The following is a 25,108-nucleotide window of genomic DNA, read 5'->3' on the forward strand; positions in this document are numbered from 1 at the left end:
TTAACAAATACCAATTTAATCTCTGGATCTGCATTTTTGACACATGTAAGGTATTATCATGCTTGTATATTTGGTATGGTGGGATATTAATTACACTGGATCAGTTCGCTGGGTATTTCCCTGGACGTGAGCAACGTTGTCTGGAGTACAATGTGAGAGCCTTCGCTGAGGCAGGAACCTTCAGCTCCAGCTTACCCCCTGCCTCCACCTTTATTTGGTTCACTCATGGATGTAGCAGACGTTGAAGGCGGGTTTGAATGTTTAGCCTGAAGCTGCACGACTGAACATGCAGACTTGGCTTTGAAAGCATGAGCTGATGGCTGTCAATGCGACATAATGCATTAACTGGAATAAGAGGGACACATTCCGCAGACGTGAGAAGGTAATAAAACTCATGAGGTTGTCTAAGCAGCACAGGTTTGGTGCTCATGGATGGTGACTGCAATAGCTTTCCTGGGGACCAGGGGCGCCGTAAGGGGGAGGAAAGCTAGGACGATTCCAAGGGCCCCTGAGTGACAGGGGCCCTAAAAAATTAGGAAAATAACTGGATTGGTTTGGACTGGGGGGCCTAATATGATATGCTTTCATGGGGCCCAAAATCTCTAGCAACGCCCCTGCTGGGGACTCCTATAGGTACTTATTTATCTGGCCCCACCCCATCCGCTAGAAATGCCAAATATCATGTGTAAACAAATGCAGAGTATGACCCAGATTTGATGCCATATAAAACACAAAAAAAATCAGAACTAAATCACAGTCTATATTTTCTGTGTCTACGTCGTGTGAGATTTACTCATTTCATTTTTATTTACTGATTTATCTGATGCTTTCATCAAAAGTGACTTTCAGTAGAGGGAAGGGTTACAATATGTGTGTACTGTACTCCACGACATTTGCCTGGTTAGCACAATGCTCTACTTGAGCTATGGGATGCTAGCAGGCATATAAATGTGCATTATTCGCACTTCCCAGCTTTCTTGGCAGTGGTCTGGCAGTGGGCTGTCACAAGACCCCACGCTGCCCCGCGGGAAGCTGGGAAATTGGCTCTCTTATCCCGACACCACAGCACTGGACGTGTGGAGACCTCTGAGACCAAATGGATTGTTACAGGAGAAAACAGATGGGCACACTCATACTAAGGGCAGGCGGGCAGACACACACGCACACACACACACACACACACACACACGCACACACACACACACACACACACACACAGAAAGGCAACAATAGCCAAGCAGGATTTAGTGATAGTTTGACAGTGAGCGTATCCTTAAAAGAGCAGAACATGGACTGAGTAGAGGTTCACATGTCTTCTAAGCCTTACACTAAGCACTGTTTCTAACTTTCTCCTTTGAGAGAGATCCTTTGTTCCGGAAAGGTGCTAGGCTATCGCTCTTGAAGATTTTCCATCCGCGGTGCTAAAAATTCACCAACAACTGCCGCAAAACACCACCTAACCTTCATTCCGAACTGAATCAAGGAATTGCCTTCAAGGGAAATATCTGCTGGTATCTCCAGCCATTTATTACCAGTCGAACTAGACAGCTATTGTTGAGGTCAGAGCGACTCCATCCAGAGCAATGAATGACAACACATGACCTCATGACCAGTGGTGATAAGAAGCTCTGTCCTCATTGGTCGGCCACAGCCGTGTTCTGTTTAAGAATATAATTACCCGCTGTTCATGTTTGACAGTGCAGCACGGTTTGGTGTTGATAATTAGATCAGTTAACGAATCCCGCATCAGTGCTTTCAGACAAAATTTACCCAGAAGCCTTGGCCTCATATTGGAGGCGTGACTAATGAAAGCGGACTGAGCTAGCCCCAGCTGCTTCGGGTCTCCTGCCATCCCTATCAGCATTAGACCACAGGGCAGAAAATCTGTGCAGGTGGGAGAGTTAACCAACCGTTATATTGGAACCTGAGTCCATGCTAATAATGTGGATTTTATACCAGCTCCTGTAGTGACTCTCGCTACACACACAGCTGCTGGACCGATCTTATCGACCTGGAACGGTTCAGCCATCACAGATCCTGTCCTCAGACTTTATAAAACCAAACCACTACTAAGTATTACTTTGTCACTTAATTTATATGGTGAGCAAAAACCTAGGGGGGGATTTAAAGGAGATAATACGGTAATCTGAGCTCAGGTGATCAGTGCCACCAATCACGAGTGGAGCGACATGTCTTCCTAAAACTACAGCCAACTGCAACCCGTCCGCAGGAAGTAGCCAAATGCAGAGCATATGTTATCCCCTAATCCGTGATTGGCCCACAGCCATGCAAAATCGCTGTGACAGATTAAAGGCCTGTATTTACCCCAAGAGTTAGGACTGAGATACTTCTGCTCATCCAGCAGAGAAACATCGTCCTTAGAGCAACCGCAGCACAACGAGTCTCCAGACGAAGACATCAGTGATGGGCGCATGCCATCACGCTGACTATCTTTACCACAGGCGATTTTACTGGGGGTCCAGGAGGTGCAAATGCACCCATACAGGTCAGATGAAAATGCCATCCATCTATCCATTTTCTGAAACCATGTGTCTTATTCAGGGTTCACGGGGAGTCCAGAGCCTATCCTAGAGGCTATGGCCGCGAGGCAGGGAACAGCCCAGGATGGGGCTCAAGCCCATTGCAGGGCACACTCACACACCATTCACTCACACACATTCACTCACACACCATTCACTCACAAACCATTCACTCACACACATTCACTCACACACCATTCACTCACACACCAGTCACTCACACGCCAGTCACTCACACGCCATTCACTCACACGCCGTTCACTCACACGCCATTCACTCACACACCATTCACTCACACACATTCACTCACACACCATTCACTCACACACCATTCACTCACTCTCCATTAACTCACACACCATTCACTCACACACCATTCACTCACACACAAGTCACTCACACACCAGTCACTCACACACCATTCACTCACACGCCGTTCACTCACACGCCATTCACTCACGCACCATTCACTCACGCACCATTCACTCACACACCATTCACTCACACATCATTCACTCACACACCATTCACTCACACACCAGTCACTCACACACCAGTCACTCACACGCCATTCACTCACACGCCGTTCACTCACACGCCATTCACTCACGCACCATTCACTCACACACCATTCACTCACACACCATTCACTCACACACTATTCACTCACACACCATTCACTCACACATACAACTCTACGGGCAATTTGGTAACTCACATTTTTGGACCGTGGGGGGTAACTGGAGTACCTGGAGGAAACCCCACAATGACATGAGGAGAACATGCAAACTCCACACACATGGAAGCAAGGCAGAGACTCGAAGCCAGGTCCCAGAGGTGCGAGACAACAGTGCTAACCACTGCAGATGAAAATGCAAATTAAACATATTAAGTTCAATCAAATTAAATTATACAATAAAGTTATATGTCAAAATGTGGCTCATGCTAGTCATATCAATGTATTAATTTAATGTAAATGTATTTAATATTTTTTACAGATCTGTTTATGTGAATAAATGACTGGTTGGGCTCTGTTGCCCATGGTCTTTATGCTGTAGCTTTGCTGAGTAATTATGCACAGAAGACATATCAGACTACTGTGTATAATCAAAGCTAATGGCTTTAGAACAACATCTACCCTAACCCTCTACTATGCACAGTTTATACAGTATCTGGGGCAATCTAACCAGTACAAGAGGAAGTGGGTGCAAAATGGCATCCACAAATGCATCGTGGGTAATCTAAATTTATAAGAAATCTCAGGACATGTGTGTGGTGAATGCCTTCCAGAGCTTTATCGCTAATTGGTATAGCTAAAATAAATAAATAATACCACTAACAAATTATATTTCGCATTTTTCACTGACAATTTACAATGAAGAGCTGACAGATTCTTAGATATACTATAAAGCAGATTTATCTCATAACTCAATTTACTTAAAAAGGCCAAAAAAATAAATATTTTATCATAGAAACTATAGATTCATTCAAAGAGAATAAATGTTAAAACCAATTTTACAGCCATTTTTCTTCGTAACAGGGTTCTTTGAAAATATGATAGAAAAAAAATCAAACAAAGTAGTACAGGGAAAAAAAAGAATTTTTAATGGATTCTTAAAAAGTTGTGTGGTCTCTACCTCAGTCTTCACCAATTTTGTATGCTTTTCTAAGATAGACAGACTTCCTTTTGTTTCCGGAGGATTTCCTGAGGATTCATGGGTTGTTAGCATGTAAAGATAGCTGCCATCACTCCATAACACAGCATACACTCCCCTGGTACCACATTTTCAATCATCTATATGCAAAATATTGCGGTTTTATGATGAAATATTGCCCCCATTTTACCCCCTGTACTGGTACATACTTAGCTCAAGATACATTATTCATATTGTTCATGAGAAAACAAAACAATTAAACAAAATAAAAATCTATGACTTATTCAGACATGCCACCATAAATTTTGAAAACACATTACACATTATGTAGATCTACTAACCCGAAGCAGATTGAATCTATCAATGAAATGGAGACAGATGTACTAGATTTGCACTTGTGTTGGCAGCGTGCAGGACTTTTCACAAAACTAACAAACTTTTTACACTCTTTATTGGTATTTATTCACGTTCTTTCTTATTCTTATTGTTTGTATTATATAATTATAAGTTAAACTCGTTAGATAAGCAAACCCAATTTGACAAGCATAGTAAGGTAAATATGATTTGAAACATGCAAGCAGGCCATACACTTCTTTTTTTACAGTGAATAGTTTTCACTCACACACATTTCGTTCGCACACTGTTCACAGAATACCATGCTTCTGTCAAAATAATGTAGAGCCATTCATCTTGCAAACTTGCATTACAGACACACTGCACGCAGGTTCTTAAGAAGAAGCATTCATTAAGTTCCAGGTCTCCTTGACCCATTTTGGTGCATACAAAACATCCAGCATTACAGCATATAAAAGTCACGGTGTGAACCAGCCTCTTTGTGGGCTGGGATGAAGGGGAGGGGCATCATATTTAATTTAATTTTTTTGTAACACAACCACACACAGAGACCAGACAGCAACCATAAACTTCAAAGGATCTTTTCATTCCTGCATTCTAAGAGCTTGTCAATAAAATGATTGTCTTTACAATTGCACTATTGTTTTGATCTTAACAACAGTTGAAACTCCTATAAAACTACCACAAGTTAGGCAACCAGCCCTTCCTGCAACCTGTGCACCAGCCCCCAGGCTCCAACTGCTTTACCCCCCCTCCCCCAACCCATCAACAGTACTCACGTGATATATGGCGATCTCCTCTCTGTCGAGGGCCCGGAGCACAGCGACCTCCCCGGTCAGTCTGTCAATTCGGAACACCCCCTTGGGGTCCTGGTCCACCCCCCTCCCTGTCAGACGAAAAACGTGGTTCTCCTGCATGTCGGCCGAAATCACCTGTCACCCGGGAGAGAACGACACACCCATGGGTGAGCGAGGAAGGGATGGAGGAGAGACAACCCGCCCCAAACATGGTTTACTGGCAGGGAGAGCCTCCTCCGTAAGGTAGGAGGAAGTATCACAGAGCACATTGAAGATCACTGTGAGCTGAGACATGCACTAACTGCAGATATTGTCAGGGGACAAACCATGCTGAGGGGGGCCTCATGTGACCTAGTGTTTGCCGACTGATTAAAGTCAGCAGCATGTGTCAGCAGTATAGCAAAGAAAATGACACGTACTTACACACTTACACGGAAAACGAGGCTAAAATAAATCTTTATACATGTAACGTCACCTGTTTTCTTTCTTAAAAAAGAACAAGCCGTGGGTTCTTTTGAAAATGCGGCAAAGCAGCAACAGGAAGGCTTGGAGACAGAGGCGCATACTTACATGCGACTAGCAAAGGCAGCGATTTTCCAGCGGCGTCCCAGACGAGGCAGCAGGTTAGAAGCACAAAGAGCAATCAGAACATGTTACACTGACACGGCATCGCATGCAGTCAGTTTAAACACGTGGCGTGGCGGTGGGGGCAGGTGGGGGGCATCTGGCCTCTCCTGCAAGTGACTGGCACAAAGGTGAGAAAGTCGCAGGGGCTGCAATACTGAAAGATTATTGCAATAAAATCACCAGGGGTGCCAAAGTGAAGGGAAGCATGCGGGACAAACACAGGCCACACACTGCCACGAGGTAACATTCTAGAAAGTTCTATCCAAGGCACACAGATACCATTCACATCTACGTGCAATTTGGTAACTCCAATTCATCTTAGCGTGTTTTTGGACTGTTGGGGGAAACCAGAGGACTCAGAGCTCCAAACAGTATAGAAAGTTCTACAACTGAACTCCTGAAATTAACTATGAAAACTTCTGAAACCCGAAGTGGTCAGAACTAACGATCACAGAATAGTGGTGATTAAAATCCTGACTCTCAAAGACAGATCTGCAAAAGAAGTATTTATGAAGAGGGTACTTGCATCACAAACTTAGTAAACATGAGGACAGCTGGGTAATTTGTTCGGAACGGAGTTCCTTACATACTTAAAAAGGGCTGAGCTCTTTAAAGAATCCATTTTTTTCAAAGGTACATTTTCTCTTGAATCAACAGTGTGCCTGCACTCATTATGACAGTCTTACAATCCTATTGATCGTTCTTCCGGCTAAGTGGCAAGCTCTCATTACTGCTAAGCTACTGTCGCGGGGTGAGGGTAAAGCACAGGCGTTACAGACAGTTCCGTCCAGAGCTACAAAGGCAGCAGTGAAATCAGCATCTCTGACATGGATTACTGGATCTGACGCTGGCAGGGGGTGTACATTAGCGCTTTGCCACGGGGGAGGACAGAACTTTGCTGAGGCTGTCACCCGATTACTCCGGATTTGTGCAGACAACTGGGCGTGGAGCGCTCAGTTAATCCCGGGGAAAATCGAGGAATTTGTTTCGTAATCTCCTAAGGGGCCGGAAGGAGGATCAGTGGACTGATGTCTTCCAGGCTGGTACAGCAATTAAGGATGACAGCTCAGATGGACACGCAATGAGACGTGGCTAAGGGACACGAGTGAATGCAATCTGCAAGGGGAGTGTGGGGAGGCATACATGGATGGATGGATGGATAGATAGATAGATAGACAGACAGACAGATAGTCAGATAGATTGAAGACTACTGCACCAACAAACCAAGAATAAGCTGATTGCAAAATCACCACAAAGCACTGTACTTCACAGTAAGGAAATAAAACCTGATTTACACATAAATATTTAAATATGTTTTTTTTTACATATTATTACAGCAAAGGTATTAGATGTGGAGGCAGCAGCACTTAAAACGGACATTTAACTTGTAGTGAAACCGATAGGTTGGCTACAGACGGAGGTTTGTCACTGATGCTAACAGTAATACAGAAAAGGCTTAGTCTTAGGAGGAAGGTAATCACACAAATGGACGGTATATTGTAGTTCTCTGGGATAATTGGCTAACCAAAGATTAGATCAGGGAGCCCTAGCACGGTGCAGATGATATGCAGTCCAGTCTGTGACTTAACCATAAAATAATTAAACTTTTGGGTTGGGGGAGGGCGGGCAGTAAAGGTAAAACTGCTGTGAACTATAGGTCATAAATCTTGGGCAGGAGGGAAATTTAACCTGAAATTCAACAACCCACCGCCCCCCCGCCACCCCCGCCCCCCGCAAGCCCTCCACCCCACAGCCCTCAAAAAGATAAACGATAAATCATGGAGACTGCTGTTGCCGGATGCTTCCATGGGGGGTTTGTTAGTGCTCCCCCAGGACCAAACGCCATAACGAGGCTCTGGGGTGACGCCGTGGGGACGGGGAGGGCGCCCCTTTATGGTGTCTTATCTCCTGCGGGGACATAGGGGCTGAGGATGGAGCAAAGTGGGTCAATCACAGCAAGTCTGCGGCCCAGTGGGCAACCTCTCATGGCCAGGGAACGCACCTGGAGGGGGGCACTGGGAGGGAACAGTGCCAGACAAGGGTGTATACAGGGACGGGGCTACAACAGGTGCACTGGTCCCATCTGAAAGCTGATTGGCCCCAAAGTACCCCACCCCTTGTCACTCACCAATTCAAAACAAATCATTGGCTAATGATAAGGCTGGCCCTGTGTATCAATTATGGCCCCTCTTATGCCCCCAACTTTAAAAAAATGCTAAAATCTCCCCTGATGTCAGAGCTGCTCTGTCTGAATAAGCAGCACCACATGTCTGACACGTTGTGAAAAAGGGGTCACTTTCTCCCCCTCCATCATTTAAGAGCACTCAGCTTCAGAACGATTCTGCCTGCAGACTGTCAGACGCGCTAAAGCAATAAAACAATTGACCAAACCCGTCTGCCTGTTGTGGAGTCATCATCTTCCTGTAGCCTCCAGAGAGAGACAAAAATCAGCTCCTCTCCCCCACTGTCTCCCGCTTTCTAAGAAGCCTTTCCCTCATCTTGGTACGATCTGGGTCAAACGCAGAATTACCGAGAGGCATCTGGCGATTGTTTTTTTTTTCTTTTTATCGATTCTCATTGTACAAAACTTTTCCAGACTTTTTCTCTCCCCACACAAAAAAGGAGGAAAGGAACACATACGGGACGGGTCATAAACGTGGCAGGGAGGCCAAGAGGCAGCTGAGATGAAAAAGCCACAATGGGCAAATCCACCCATCAGAAACGACTTACGGGCTCAGCAGAAAGCGTTCTGCCAGTATTAACAAAGGCCACATGTATTCTTATTGCATTCTGTCAATGTTTAGGTCATACACCAAGACTCATACTATTTGGATACAGAAGTGATAGGAGTTTAAGAATAGAGTGAAAAAATTCCCAAATGATCAGTGGCTGTTGTATGATGCTTACAAGTCCTATGGGGGTCTACAGTATGAATATGCTCCTTTTCCTTATTATGAGAATGATGTTTCAACCTCAGCAAATATCAGGAATCATATATGAGACTGCAGATTTTTGAAGGGGCGAGACCAGAAGGTAAAATGTGAGTAAACACTGTCATGAAAGGATCGCCTAACTCAAAGGCCCCAGTGCTGGATAAAGGGAGATGTGTTGAGCTGCCAAGGCGATTGGTTGCCGGGCGAAAGCACAGACTCCTCCAGTCGCATTAGTCAGTAAAACCCCACGCAGGGTAATCTGCCAGGGCGAGCACATCTTATTTACATCTCCCGCCGTTACTGCGGCACAGACATGAAAGAGCCACTCGTCTGGCAGCGATACTTAAAGCAGCGAGGCCCCGCCCCCCGGCTCTCCACGCCACGCGAGGGATGGAACAAGCCGGCAATTACCCGCACGACTCCGCGGCGCACTTAAGCAACACAAGTGCGCTAATTAAGTGCTGTGCAAACTCCCTGCAAATTCACATTACGGAAACTACATAATATGTATAATAACAAAAAAATAATTACAAAAGTCTGTGTCGGACTGGTTGCCACATGAGGCATAAAGTTTTGAAGAGAGCCAACTGTCTGTATTCTGCTGTTGCTGGGCAACGTGGCGGTTATGAGACACCTATGGGATGCACAGTGGTGTGATGGTGAGGAGGCAGGTTATCTCATTCTGTGGGCCACCACGGGGCACTCCTGTCTGTCACCATGAAGCACACCAACTCCAGAGAGCTTTGTAACTAAATATGGCCAGCAAGCACCATCAAAACTGGGGTAGAGGGCAAGACGCCTAAACTGCAGTCAGAGTTGGGCAGGGGTGTGGCTGTGGGTGGCTTGGGGGGAGGGCAGTAGCCACCCAAATAGTTCATCTACCCACCCAATGGGTTCCCACACCCCCAGCTGACAATTTTTACTGTCACCAACCACCCCCCCCCCACCCTGATGAACAACTGGGGGGGTCCTCATGACTTCTTGACAGAATTCTCGACGGCAGTCATGGAGATGCTGAGGGATAGCTTGATTTCCGCGCCTACGCTCTCGCGGCAGGGACACCGATCGCACGATTAGCGGCTCTGATCGTCCGCGGCCGTCGGCTTGGGAAAACCGGCGGACTCTCGCCGCAGGAAACTGTTCTGAAAAGCCAGAACCTGACGAGGATAATGATGCCAGATTGATGAGCTGAAAGAAAGACAAGCAATCCCAGAATCCTTTGCCAAATTTGCCTGCCGTCACTTTGCGGCGCCCCGTCTCCACGCATACGCTCACACTGATTTAGTTTTAAGCGCTTTCTGTTTGGACCAAGTGAGATGTTACTGTCCGGGGCACCTGGAAACAGGAGGCTGAGACATCATTACTCTGTGGTGCTAAAAGACAGGGCAAAGTGTGAGGTGATTACCACAGGCGAGAGGTCCAGTCCCTTGGCAGATGGAGGAAGCAAAACTACTGAAACGCCAGCGCTGCATGGGGTTACAGCCTGGGGGTCGCCTGGTTCACCACAGGATAAATTGAAAGGCCAGGGTCACAGCATCAGTCCCTCTGTCATCATGAACCTCACCTGTAAACAGACACGGCCCAGAACGGTGCCACCCGACTCTTAAAGGCACTCATTTACTGGCTGGATACCGCTTGACCTTGCATGTGACCTTACTATGGTTTAGTTTAATCCAGCTGCATATATTATCTCTAATGAACAGCCGAGTAGTCAGCCCAGACTCTCCAAATGAGGCAGCAGAGGTCACGACCCCCGTCCTCCACGGGCGTGGCCGCATGACTCATGGAGGCCAGCGACTGCTGTAAGTGAGCAGAAGCCGGCGCTCCGTCTTTCCTTGCGCTTGAAGAGAGAAGTTTGCGGAGTGAAAAACAACAAATCAAATATTCCCTTTGGAAAGCTGCCTGTGTCCGGAGTGGAATTAATCTGGCTATTTCCTCTTGACTTCTGCCCTTTCTTGTTCCCTCCTTCCCTTCATTTCTGCCCCACTCAGCAGGGCGCCACACATTCCTGTCACTCAGCAGCTTCTCCTCACCCTGCCCACCCGATATACCCAAAAGCCCGCCCCAGGATGACATCCCTGTCACGCAACTGGAGGGGCAGTGATGATGCAGCTGCCAATCATTCCTGACTGATTCCAGAAACACAGAACAGGAGAAGAAGAATAAAGCCAGCTGTGCTTGACCCATAAATCTTGTTAACAGCCCCCCTCCCTCATTCGTTAACATCTGGCCCCCAGGTGGGATTAAATCCTTCCTTGAGGCCAGGTAATTACATCCACCCACCTCATCACCTTTCAGTTCAGAGCCCGGTAAAATGTGATACAGTGAGTCCTCACTGGGGGGCGGGGGGCTCTGGCACATGTGGTCTCTGTGGCTTATCTTCATTTAATCTTATTTCACCCAAATGGATTTCATGTCAATTCAACCCATCAGAGGATTTCCGATGGAGACCGTGTGGGGGGGCTCAGCACACAGCCGCCTGATTACAATAATAAATGTAATTAACGCAGGAATAAGGTAAGAGAAGGAGCATGGATATCTCCCTAATTTCTTTCTTAATGCAATTAACAAATTCAATTAGACAGAATGAACAGGGCTTCTGGCTCCAAACGCCTACTTCCAGCGTGCGGTTCTGAACTGTTATAATGCAGAAAAGAACCTTGATGCAGAGACAAGGGGCCATATGGTCCATGTTGCAGTTTAAACTGGTTACGCTGAGTCTTGTTTCCCGTCCGCTTAATTATTCCGGTGTTGATTTCAGCTGTCACACTAAGGCAGCCTGAGCCGGCAGGAGGCGGCACAGCGGGGGGGTGGGGGGGAGCTGGGTTTTGGGTGACCTTTCGCCGGCCTGCAGTGACTGAGCACCAGCTCCATGCCCACAGACACGCTGGTTCATAAATCAAAGGTGTCCCCAGTTGTTCTCAAAGAGTTGGGGTCAGCTGCCCGACTAAGGAGTGAAGTTGTGAAGGTTGCAGCTCTGCCAAGCTTGGAGTTCAGTGTCTCTAAGTTTTCCTGTTCGCCATCTAAAGGAATGATTTTGGGATTAAAGTCAACTGGTTTTGGTTAAACACCTCTGCTGCCGTTGGACTTCGGGAAAGACCTCCAGTCACAACATATCCATGTCATTTGGTGCAATCCGAAGGTCTGCAGTGAGTGTGTGTGCGAGCCAAATGCCCTACAAACATACTGGGTCATCTCATGGATGAACCCATGGAGGTTCATGAGTAGAAGAACACGTGGTTCCTTTTGTTCTCCTTTTCCAGCATGAGGAAGCAGAGAACCCACAGGTGGACCAGAGAATGGTGCCGGTGTCCAGGATCGTAGGAGATCATCCCTCCGAAGGCTGCTCTCATCGTCACAAAGTCACCTGAAGAGGCCCCACTCTCCCGGTTTCTCTCACGGACACATGCGGGGGGGGGGGGGCTGCCTTGTGGACTGGGCGATAAGACGGACACTCGGGGAGAGGAAGGGAGGCTCATTGGGACAGTACCAGGAGTTCTGTCAGAGCTCGGCTGGGAATTAATGGGATTATCCCACACACAGATAAAGGGGAACACACCACAGCGGGGACATGGCGCTCCTAGCAGGGAGAGATAGCCTCACACGGGGCGTCCTCAGCAGTGCCACCTGCAGGCAGCCTGGCACACTGCGTCCATTCGAGACCCAAAAACCAAACAGCTGCAGGTAAAACTCCCAGGACAGGAATTACTGCTGAGCTCTTCAAAGGCATTTAACCTGGATTCCTCTGCTAAACATCCAGCCTCATATATTAATAAAATGTCGAACTGCTACAGCTACAAATGTACAGTGCAAATATATATATGTGTGTTTAACTCAATCCGTTATCTGTATCCGGTTACCAGATCCCGGAGTGGTACTTTTAAGAGGTGAAACAGGCACACTTTGGCCACTATGTGTGGTCAGAGGAGTTAGCGGCTAGCAGTCGGGGTGGGGGTGGTTGGTGGGGGGGTGCCCAGCATCATGCTAAGTCAGCACGGAGAAGCACTCCGCAGCCAGCCATAGCCTGCTCAGTCTTCAGTTCCCACTGACTCATGATGCATTGCTTTGCATCAATGTAGCATAAATAAACAATACAATGAAGGGCTCCAACCAGAGACATGCACAGGGGCGGGGCCACAGGGGCACACATCCCAAAGCTGAAAGATCACTGGACCGCTCCTCTGTCACTCACCAATTCCAAACATATCATTGGCCCTTTTGTATGAATTATGGGCCCTTTTATTCCCCCCACCTTAAAAAAAATCCTAGAATTGCCCCAGGTACTGGCAGATGTGCGACAGCCCCTTTGGGGAGGCAACGAGGCATTTGGAGCTTTAATAAAAACAGGCCATGTCAAAAAAGATAAAAATGCAAAGCCGCTGTTTGAGCAGGTGCTGTTTGTTTGTTTGTGTGTGTGTCACACAATAAGGTAATAAGGATGTCTCACGCCGTCTGAGTGCTCATCCCAAACAGAAGGCGACCTTCCATCACACAGACGCTATGGGAACGCTGAGAGACACGGGCTGCAGAACATACCCCTGGATAACAATCACGGAGCACATCCTCCTTTCAAAACCGGTGCGATTTCATGTTTTTATTAGCTACTTAAAAAAAAAAAGACAGATGAAAATAGAACGCTTCCCTTGCGCTAATGGTGACCTGCCCCAGGAAGGCAGGTTTATCTGTGTGGAAAATCCATTTTGCCCACCCTCTGATGTATAGCAGCCGTGAAATGAAATAAAATAGCGCACATTAGGCCATCTCCTCATGCAGTGCATGCAGGAAGAGGAGAGGAGGTGTAGGGAAAGTGCTCCTTCGACTTCTCCTGAGGTTTAACAGTTCGTACTTTTTAATGAGGAACAGGCCCCCTACTTTGCATCTTTCGCTACGGTGTTGTGGCCTCGGATGACCTCGCCTTACAGCGTGACACACCGCGGCCTACGGTGACCCTTAGGAATGGACCCCCTTCCCCGGGTGATTAGCGGAAAGGGTATGAAGATTACACCCCGTGCGTGCGCTTCCCGCCAGACTTTGCACAAGCTCCTCCGATGTTTTTGTTCAGATTTATATCTGCTTGCCTCCGTTACGATGCGAGCGGCAATAAATATATCATTTTGCAAACTTCGCTGCATTTGTCCGCTTAGTAAAAATCCAGGATCTGTTTTACGGCCATGCTGATTAATCAGCTGCCTGCCTCCAGCACCTGTTTGTGCCGCTACACAATTTATACCTCGGCAGGATGACGCATCTCGCTTTTGCTCCAGCACCTGCTTAGAAGGCCTGACAACCACCGCGAGACAAATAATGATCCCCGGTTTCCTGAGTGACCACAGTGGCGTTAATGGGCTGCAGTTCTTCGCTCTGTCCTCTGCGGCACAGCTCCAATTACTCCACATCGGACAAATTCAGGGTGTCAAACTTGCATCTTCAAAGACAGTGAACAGATCTGTGTGACATGGGGGACTGAGGGGTAACAAGGCATTTTTATCTCTGACGTGAGAGGGATCTACAGAGGCAGAGGCTGGGTGTGAGCGGTTGAGCTCTGATCCGGCATAGGAATCCCAGCCTCTAGTCTGTTCCTAAAAGTCCAAATTCACTGACACAGTCACCTGACTCTTCCGCAGGGGCAGTGTTAGTATTTGATCCATAGGGGGCGCTCAGTCTGAAGTGAGATGTACATAGTCATAGTGATCAATTACTGCTGCATTTCCCTGGGGTCCTAGCGTACTAGCTTAGCTGTAGCTCTTAAAAGGTGATATGTCATGTTTGTTATGGATTTAAATAAAAATTAAAGAGAGCAAATTAGTGTATATTAATTTGGGGGGGGGGGGGCATTTGCCTTTGGGTGGAGGGGGCAAAGCTGCATAAACCGGCCTTAAAGATGACACCCACTCCTCCCCTACGCATTTTCAGGAAAGATACAGGCCTATTTTCAGGGTTGCTGAGAAGGAAAGAATCTTTTCGACCTAGACTCAAAGCTGCCAAACACTCAGAAGGACCAAAGGGGGCTTGAAGGGGCTTCAGTGAATGCAGGAGTGAGTGGGGAGGGAAGGCGGTGAAGAAATTCAATCCACAAGAACTTCAAACGCCTGTGCAGTCCCCCGTATGAATGTTGAGAACTGGAGCAGGTATAAAGCAGCCTCGGCATTAGCAGCAAAACGAAATGCAATCTCTGCAGAGGAGATTGCCCTCAGTGGGCTTCCGTCGGGCGAGCATTTTCAGATTCTTCTTCAGAGAGTCAATTCCTCAGCATAGACAACAACCGACATGTGAACACACTTAACAATCCTTCAAGGACGTGCAAAGACTCCACACCTTGAGGGGGTTACAGTGGAGACTCACTGTGGAGACTCACTTCTCAGCTTCCCAGAAAGTTCAGCTGGGAGCCCATCTTAGCCTAAGGTGACCTAATGCACACAGACGCCTTCAAGAGATATTATTAAGCCTTTACAGGAAATTCCAACTAGCATGACAAAATCCACTTTAGCCAGACTTAATGTTAGGCAGCGGACGTGATGACACTGTTTAAGTGAAAGGAAGTTGGGAGCTGATTAATTTAGTCGCCGGGGCCATGACAATAAAACCAGATTATTAAGGTCCCAAACAAAGTAAGTCATTTATTACTGCCTAGGAAGGGAAGATGAAACATAGAGATTTGCAGAAAAATGGCACCAAAGCTGCTTTTCCAAAAAGAGCCTGGCTGATGCTAGTGATTTTACTGCAGGTTACTTTGGGTGAACGTGATAACTGGCAGTAAGGCGATTAGAATGTGTCGAAGAAATCGTGCGTAAATCGGCGCCTCAGAACATCTCGTTAATTTGACATCGAGAGACGTCCGGAACTCTGCCCAAGGCATCAGACGCTCCCCGAGGAGACGCTGGAAGGGCTCAGCAATCCGCGCGGTGGCGGTCTCTCCAGCACGTGTGTTCACGCCCCTCCCACGCGACCGTGTCAGGAACAGCAGGGAACCTGCGGTGTGCGCATCCCCTGTGGCCCAAAGTCTGGTGCTGTGACGCAGAAGCTCATAGAACTACGAGGTGCAGAACCGGAGAAAATAAACAGAAAAAAATAAAAAATACACCAAAGGTACTGGCGTGATCACAGGACCTGTCTGGGGTTTTATTAGTGTGCATGTGTGTCAGTGGTGCTGTTTCACTGGAGGCCTTATGGTGTCAGTGGTGTTAAATGAAGGCCTTATTGTGCCAGTGGTGCTGTGTCAGTGGAAGGCTTATGGTGTCAGTGGTGCTGAATGGAGGCCTTATGGTGTCAGTGGTGCTGCTTCTGTGGAAGCCTTATGGTATCAGTGGTACTGTGTCAGTGGTGCTGAATGGAGGCCTTATGGTGTCAGTGGTGCGGCTTCTGTGGAAGCCTTATGGTGTCAGTGGTACTGTGTCAGTGGTGCAGAATGGAGGCCTTATGGTGTCAGTGGTGCTGCTTCTGTGGAAGCCTTATGGTATCAGTGGTGCTGTTTGTCTAACCATGATCTGGCAGATCGTTAAAATATTTCATATTTTCAATATTTTCAAAAGATCCCGGGCCATGGAGCTAAGCTACGGAACAATAACCTGGTGAAATAAAGATGTAAAGGCTGCCCATGAGATTCAAGCAAGCTATTTATTGGTCCCTTAAGACATGCATCAGTCAAGCATCCAATAACACGACATGTTTTTTAAAGAACAGTGGATCTAAAGCTGTGGCCCCCGAACCTTCACCTCTGCGGAATCCCCACGCAGCCTGCGACACACGCACATGGGGAATCCCCACGCAGCCTGCGACACACGCACAGGGGGAATCCCCACGCAGCCTGCGACACACGCACATGGGGAATCCCCACGCAGCCTGCGACACACGCACAGGGGGAATCCCCATGCAGCCTGCGACACACGCACATGGGGAATCCCCACGCAGCCTGCGACACATGCACATGGGGAATCCCCACGCAGCCTGCGACACACGCACATGGGGAATCCCCACGCAGCCTGCGACACACGCACATGATATGATTAACCCAGCGTATCGTAAATCCTTAGCGTTTTATAATGAGTTCCGGTTGAATAACTGCTGACTCCCTTGCAGACAAATGGCATAATGCCACAGAGGGAATCAATCAATTAGTTAATCAAGTATCACCCCGATTCTACTAAGCACCCTGTCGTTAAACATGTTAACTTATACTAGATTGCATTCTACATCTGACAAACTAATTACTTCCTCTTGTCAGTAACTCCTAAAAGAATTATTAGATTGGTCAGAAAAATACATTTGGCTTTTATACAGTACCATTTTATACCATTGTGGGCCATTGTGAACTCCACCATAAAAAACATGAAAGCCTTCCTTTTTCTTTTGTCCTTCTTATTCACATTTCTTTTGTTTTTCCTTGTGGATTCACCACTTGGCCAAATGCAGTTTTTTGTATCTCTATTCTGTTATTCCGTTACACGCGCGGGCATCGCGGAGGCCGGCCCCGTTACACGCGCGGGCATCGCGGAGGCCGGCCCCGTTACACGCGCGGGCATCGCGGACGCCGGCCCCGTTACACGCGCGGGCATCGCGGACGCCGGCCCCGTTACACGCGCGGGCATCGCGGAGGCCGGCCCCGTTACACGCGCGGGCATCGCGGAGGCCGGCCCCGTTACACGCGCGGGCATGGCGGAGGCCGGCCCCGTTACACGCGCGGGCATCGCGGAGGCCGGCCCCGTTACACGCGCGGGCATCGCGGACGCCGGCCCCGTTACACGCGCGGGCATCGCGGAGGCCGGCCCCGTTACACGCGCGGGCATGGCGGAGGCCGGCCCCGTTACACGCGCGGGCATCGCGGAGGCCGGCCCCGTTACACGCGCGGGCATCGCGGACGCCGGCCCCGTTACACGCGCGGGCATGGCGGACGCCGGCCCCGTTACACGCGCGGGCATGGCGGAGGCCGGCCCCGTTACACGCGCGGGCATGGCGGAGGCCGGCCCCGTTACACGCGCGGGCATCGCGGAGGCCGGCCCCGTTCTTCATGCAGGGATCGCTGAGGCGTGTAAAACTTACCATGCCAATGGCTCTAGGAAAGGGCGGCCTCTGATTTTCCGGCACGAACATGGGAGGCACAAGGAGCGACCTCCTCTTTCTGTATGGCAGCTGGCCCAGACCAAGGATCTCCTGCCCAGACGAGAGCAAAGGGAAAAGGTCAGAGCTGCATGGTCTCTCTCTCTCTCTCTTTCTCTCTCTCTCTTTCACACACACACACACACACACACACACACAGTGCTCACAGGTTACTGATCTTGGGATCAGTATCAGAAACACACAAAAAGCAGTAAACATTGTTTTGGCACAAAGGAAAGACATTTCAATATGAATTTATTAGATGCACAAAATAAGTAATCATACTGTAAGACAGAATGTTAAAACTTACATTCTGTCCATATTGCTTTGCTTAATTCAATGCACTTAAACCAAACTGAAATTATATAACAGTAAAAAAACTGCAAGGCATAGCTATTTAAAAGCCATACAGTTGATTATCCTATTTGACTCAAAGTTTACTATAATACTGAGACAATCCCAGTAAGTATAAGACACAAGGCAGAGGACATTGTGGATGGGATTCTAGTCCAGTGTTTCCCAGTCTGGTTCTCGGCTGCCCACAGACAGAAAGGTGGACTGTCTGGAAGGGAGCTTGGAAGGAGCAAGAAAGTGCACCGGCTGTGGGTTCCTGAGGACTGGACTGGGAAACACTGTGATAAGTCCATCACAAGGGATCAATGCACAGATTCAGACACACACACACAGAAAATCACAAACTGAGAAGACTTCCATAACTGTCTAGAAATTAGCCAGCCTCTGTGTGTCTTTGGAACCTCATGCAACAGTAGGAGAACAGGCAAACTCTATGGCCACATATAGGGCAGGGGCAAGATTCGAACCCGAAACCATGGAGGCAATGGCACTACCCACCGTCCTACCCCTGAAAAACATGAAGGCCAGAACAGAAACTCATCTACAAGTAACATGAGCATTTATATCCTTTAACATTGCCTGAGTTGTAAAGCTACACTGAAGGGAGTAGGACTGTCCCTGTAATACAGATCAACTCAAACACGTGGCTCAGACTTTCCCCCATTGCGAGTGTCCTGGAAAATTGAATGCTCTGTATTACTGATTTCTCCAAACATTGGAATATGCAAAAACAAACCTAATAATACTTTGGAGCCCTCTGGGATGGAAAGATGAAGGCGGCAAAGGTGATTTGGAGGCACAGCATGGTCAGGTGACCAGCAGGCGGTCAGGTGACCAGCAGGCGGTCAGGTGACCAGCAGGCGGTCAGGTGACCACGAGGCTCCAGACTCATGAACTGCGTTGTCATATTTTATGGTCCTGCTGAAAAGGTCACTGGGGGCCTGTTGACCACTGCATCCTTTCATCAGGCGACGTACTGTATGCATAAAATGCTTCTCCCAGTGAGGAGAAACATTATTAGAGGACAACACAATTGCTCCCATTTAATGTTGAGATGAGATGTAGAAAAGGTTGTGGTGGTGAGCATACAGATGACATCTTTGAGGGAGCACCGGAATCCTGATTGTCACCATTTTCACTTCCCCTTAATGAAGAAAAATTGCATTACAATTATTTGGGCTGCTGCATGCAGGAAGAGCCAAAATGTGCCAAAGGCCGAGCTCCAAGGGTCCAGCTGGAGGCACCGGCGTGCGGCTGGGACTGATGGTGGAGCCACGCGACTTTAGTAAGACCCACCATTAACTGGCTGACCTCGCGCTTGTTTAATCTCCCTCTGATCCCCGGCTCCCTTTCATCTTCCTTTCCGTGACTCTGACTCTCTTGCTCTGCTTCTCAAATTCAGATTCAAAATGAGCTTTATTGGCAGCAAGGAAATGATCAAAGTTATTGCCAGAGCAAGATGAATGGACACCTGAGGATCGACAAAAGTGTAGAAGAGAGGAACTGAAGAATGACAAAACTACAAGTTCTGCCTCCTCTCACTCCCTTTTACTCTCCCTCACCCCCACATTCCCTCCTCCAATTTCACTCATCCCTCCCTTCCTCTCTCCATCCCTCCCTTCCTCTCTCCCTCCCTCCCTCTCTCTCTTCCTCTCTCCCTCCCTTTCACTCTTCCTCTCTACCTCCCTCCCTTTCCCTCTCCCTCTCTCCATGTTCTACCCATGTTCTTCCCCTCCATGTCATTGCTGCAGCTCTGCCCGCTTAGTCACTAAAGCAGGTTTTATTTGTCACTCCCGCAGCCAATGAGAGATGTGCCAAGGTGGCCCCAGCCAAGGTGCCTGAGCCACACGTATGCCAGGTCGGCCCGTGCTGATAAAGAGCTTCCTGGGCCCTCAAACCACACAGATCCCTGCCAGCGCCATTTAGGAGAGAGGGGGACGGACCAGCAGGAGTGGAAGAAAGGGAGTGACGTGATTGGTGCAATGCTGCCGGGAGCCTGCGAGAGAGGGCCGACCCCGCCACTCAAACGGGCATGGCCACAGGTACAGAGGCAGGACTAAATCAGGTTAAAGCCAACTGTGGACAGGGAGGCAGGCAGAAAAATGTGATTGATATGAGTACAAGGGAATTCAGGGTTCAACAAAACAGTGGAGAGGGACAGACAGATTTCACCAGAAGGGAAATAAACAAGAAAACAAAACAGGAAATGGGTTTAGCAGAGGATGACCAAGTCCAGGAGTGTGGTCTGGGGCAGAGAGATAGAAAACAGCAGTGTGGCTCAGGGGGTTAGGACACCGTGATCAAAAGGTCGGCAGTTTGAGGGTCGGCAGAGTGGTTTCTACTGTTGCATCATTGAGCAAAGGCCCTAAACCCCCAATCGCTGTAGGGACATTCTGACCTTACTTTTCAAACATATAATGTACAGGTATGTTACTTTGGATGAAAGCGTGTGCAAAATAAACTAAACGTAGTGCCTGGGACTTCTGCTTATACCCAGATACACTGATCAGCCACAACATTAAAATCACCTGCCTAATATTGTGTAGGTCCCCCTCATAGGTCCCCTTCGCAGGACCCCCTCGCAGGTCCCCCTCATAGGTCCCCCTCGCAGGTCCCCCTCATAGGTCCCCCTTGCAGGACCCCCTCATAGGTCCGCCTCGTAGGTCCCCCTCGTAGGTCCCCCTCATAGGTCCCCCTCGCAGGTCCCCCTCATAGGTCCCCCTCGCAGGACCCCCTCGTAGGTCCCCCTCATAGGTCCCCCTTGCAGGTCCCCCTCGTAGGTCCCCCTCGTAGGTCCCCTTTGTGCCACCAAAATGACAACGTAACAACAAGGCATGGATTCCACAAGACCTCTGAAGGTGTCCTGTGGTATCTAGCACCAAGACATTAACAGCAGATCCTTTAAGTCCGGTAAGTTCTGAGGTGGGACCTCTGTGGATCAGACTGGTTTGTCCAGCACATCCCACTGATGTTCAATCAGATAGAAATATAGAGAATTTGGAGGCCAAGGCAACACATTGAACTCTGTTTCATGTTCCTGCAGTGTGACAGGGAACATCACCGTGCCTAAAGTGGCCACCATCCTTGGAGAATATTGTTACCATGAAGGGGTCTACTTGGTCTGCAACAATTTATAGGTAGGTGGTTCATGTCAAAGTAACATCCACATGAATGCCAGGGCCCAAGGCTTCCCAGCAGAACAATGCCCAGAGTATCATTCCACCTAGACCAGCTTGCCTTCTTCACAGCTCTTCCTCAGGTAAAGGATGCCCATGTACCCAGCCGTCTACATGATGTAACAGAAGATGTAACTCATTAGACCCATCCATCCATCCATTTTCCAAACCGGGGGTCGCGGGGGGTCCGGAGCCCATCCCGGAAGCTATGAAGCACGAGGGGCATGAGGCGGGGAACAACCCAGGATGGGGGGCCAGCCACTCATCAGACCAGGCCACCTTTTTCGATTACCCATGGTCCAGTTCTGACGCTCGCATGCCCATTGTAGGCGCCTTCGGCAGGGGTCAGGGGTCAACATGGGCACTCTGACTGGCCTGCGGCTAGACAGCCCCACATGCAGCAAGATGTGATGCACTGTGTGCTCTGATACCTTTCTATCATAGAAGCCTTAAAAGTACAGTAGCTCTCCAGTGGGATTGGACCAGATGGGCTGGCCTTCACTCCCCACGCACATCAGTGAGCTTTGGGCGCCCATGACCCCGTCACCAGTTCACTGGTTGGCCTTCTTTGGATCACCTTTGGTAGGCACTGACCAGAGCATATGAGGAACACCCTACAAGACCCATCACTTTGGAGATGCTCTGACCCAGTCGTCTAACCATCACAGTTTGGCCCTTGCACAAATCCTTACACTTGCCCATTTTTCCATCTTCTAACACATCAACTTCAAGAACTGACTGTTCACTTGCCTGATACATGACGTCACCCTTGAGAGGTGCCCTTATAACGAGATAATCAAATGCTATTCACTTCACCTGTCAGTGGCTTTAATGTTATGGCTGATCAGTGTATTCCGCAAGACGTAAACACACACGCGTAACACGTTTGGAACATGCTAAGATCGAGGTTCCCTCCATCCCCATCACCACCCCATCCAGGAATTTGTGCAGGTGCTCTGCATTTTCAAACCAATTCAGAGGTTAAGGTTCTTATTGCTGCTGATAATTAACACTATTGTTCAGATAAAGCTAAGCAGCCATTCTTTCTAGATGTTTTTTTAAACCCTTCCATCACATTCCTAGCACTCCGGTTTCCCAGCCGGCAATACAGACTCCTGCCATGAGACTGAGCTCCATTTCCTCACTCCATCCAAAACTCCGCTTCCTCACGATGCTGCCGGACAATTAGCGTCAAAACGTCAGAAAATGAGGCCGGGGGGTTAGGGGCAATTATCATGCCAAGATCTGGTCATTTAAGAAAGGAGTTTTAAAAAGTGCCCTCGCTCCGTCCTATCTGACAGCCGGCCAGCAGTCTGGCTTGACTGCGCCTTCCCCGTTCCTAACGCAGTCTGGCTTGACTGCGCCTTCCCCGTTCCTAACGCAGTCTGGCTTGACTGCGCCTTCCCCGTTCCTAACGCAGTCTGGCTTGACTGCGCCTTCCCCGTTCCTAACGCTGGTCGCGTTTCAAAGAAAAGCGCAGCAGACACAGGAAGCGGAGGGGGAAGCGTGACAAGCAGTTTATTATCCTCTAAACAATATTAAAAAGCACATTGCCGCTCACATCTAATCTGCAATGCAAAGAGGCTCCCGTCGTCCTCCCGCCAAGAGTCGCCGGGATGTTGAGGGAGCGCCGGGGCGCGCGGTGTCGGGGGGCGGCTGCATCAGGACGACAGGGAAAAATGAGGCGGCAGACGAGTGCGTTCGCGATGCTCCACACTGACACTGAGACAGAGAAAAGTGCATGTTTACATCCCGGGCAACATGGGATCACGTTAACCTCACGATAACCTTCCCTGATGGTGGGGGGCAGGGAAAAGGAGCAGGCACCTGAGGGGGGGGAGACAGGAACAATGCCGCATGGCAACGCGCGCACACACACACACGCATACACACACACACACACACAACAATAACCAAGTAATCTGCAGAATGAAGGACACAGACACCTGAACTTGAGTGAGACTGTCATCAAATTTAAAAATCACAAAACCATCAATTATTATGATAGGCTGCTGCCTGAAATTACAGTTTCTTCAAAGGTCCTGGTCTTTATTTTTTTGGCAATATGCTATTTTAACACACGCACTCTCAGATGGAACAGAACAAAAGTTCCTCTTTGAAGTCTCCTTATATACATAAATAGCTAATCGCACTAAATCGCAGTAAATAATTGAACCCTGAACCACGTTATTGATCGTTTTTATGTGTGTTTACCCTGATCTGCAGGCAGAGCCAGAAGGTTGCACAGATGGTTCATTATTTAAGAGGAGACTTCTCAGGATGCTGGTGAGCACGTTCCAGGCATCCCATGTGGCCGCAGCTGTTAGCAGGGATGTATACAGGGATGCGTATTGGCCCCCAGAGTGCCCCCTGCCCTGTCATTCACAGAATCAAAGCATATCATTGGCTAACAATAAGGCTGGCCCCTTTGCATGGATTATCACCACTCTTATTCCACTGACCTCTTATTTCCCCCCCAAAAAATCCTAGAATCCCCCCGGCCCTTAGCCAGCACTGGCGAGAGTCTCACAGGCAGCCTCGTTTCTCCCCCCCCCCCTTCCCCCCCCTTGATGGATTGTGTCTCTGAACAGGGCTGCCGTCCTTCACAAACTTAGTCACTGTATCTCCCCGGTGCCCTGTCCATAAATCACCCCCAACGGGGGCCGCCCCTCTGCTGCACGGCGTTCCCACGTGACACCCCAGCTCCTTCACACTGGCTGTGAATGTGATTTTGACGCACAGCTGAAGGATAACCCCCCCCTCCCCAATCGCATTTTCCAACTGGGTAAACACGTGTCCAAATTCAAGGGCGGCCGACGGGACGGCCGTAAGATTATCTTAAAAAGAAAACGCGGCCGACGGGACACAAAGGCGGCGCGCCATGCGAGGCAGAGGAGGGGGGGTAACGCTCCGCCTTCCGCTGCGGCTTCCCATATTTTTTGAGATAATATTAACTCGTGTGATTCCCCGGCAATAAAGCGTGAGGCTCTAAACAGATCACAGAGAGGTGAGGGAGGGAGAAAGAAGACCAGACAAGTCTCCCAGGAGAGCACTGGAGAGACGCAGAGGAAACGACAGAAAGATATTGATGTGATGTTTCCAGCTCCACCCCCCCCCCGATGAAAGACACCCAGGCAGTCGGTAACTAAATAAGCGCCTGCCCCATTTCCCCTATGCAGCGTGAGTCTGGATGGCATAAGGGGAGCAGAAAGAGACCCGAACGGCCTCCACCAAGGATGGCTTGTCTCGTTAAAAACGAAAGATGCATCCCCGCGCAGTGGTCAGGCGGCCGTGACCTGAGAATCAAACTGCGGCCTTTGTGAAGAGCCGCACGGGCGCCGGGATGGAAAAACCCATCCGTGCCACCGTGGGCCGGCAGCCGCCTTTCAGGTGCGCCTTTTGTGTGGCTCCATTTGTGGAGACAAAGAGGGTGAGAGACACGCTGACAGGAAGTGGTACTTTTTCCCTTTTCAGATCTGCTGCTCACGTCTTTCTCTTCGCGGCAGGTCGAGTTAGTGGCCTCGAGACGGCGGCCCGAGATGGCGGCCAAAATCCAGCGCTCCTTTCATGATCCATTAG

General features: G+C 48.9%; 1 protein-coding gene across 1 annotated transcript in view; it reads right to left on the reverse strand.

The window, feature by feature from the left end:
• The window catches only part of cdh13 (cadherin 13, H-cadherin (heart)), a 327,823-nt gene that overhangs the window by 174,671 nt on the left and 128,044 nt on the right, over positions 1-25,108 (reverse strand). The window contains exons 4-5 of the mRNA XM_072698600.1: positions 17,943-18,053; positions 5,329-5,481 (exon numbers count right to left, since the gene is read on the reverse strand). Coding sequence (XP_072554701.1) covers positions 5,329-5,481; positions 17,943-18,053 — 264 coding nt within the window. The remainder of the gene's footprint in view (positions 1-5,328; positions 5,482-17,942; positions 18,054-25,108) is intronic.

Source organism: Paramormyrops kingsleyae, chromosome 13 (assembly GCF_048594095.1).
Source record: "Paramormyrops kingsleyae isolate MSU_618 chromosome 13, PKINGS_0.4, whole genome shotgun sequence".
NCBI lineage: Eukaryota > Metazoa > Chordata > Actinopteri > Osteoglossiformes > Mormyridae > Paramormyrops > Paramormyrops kingsleyae.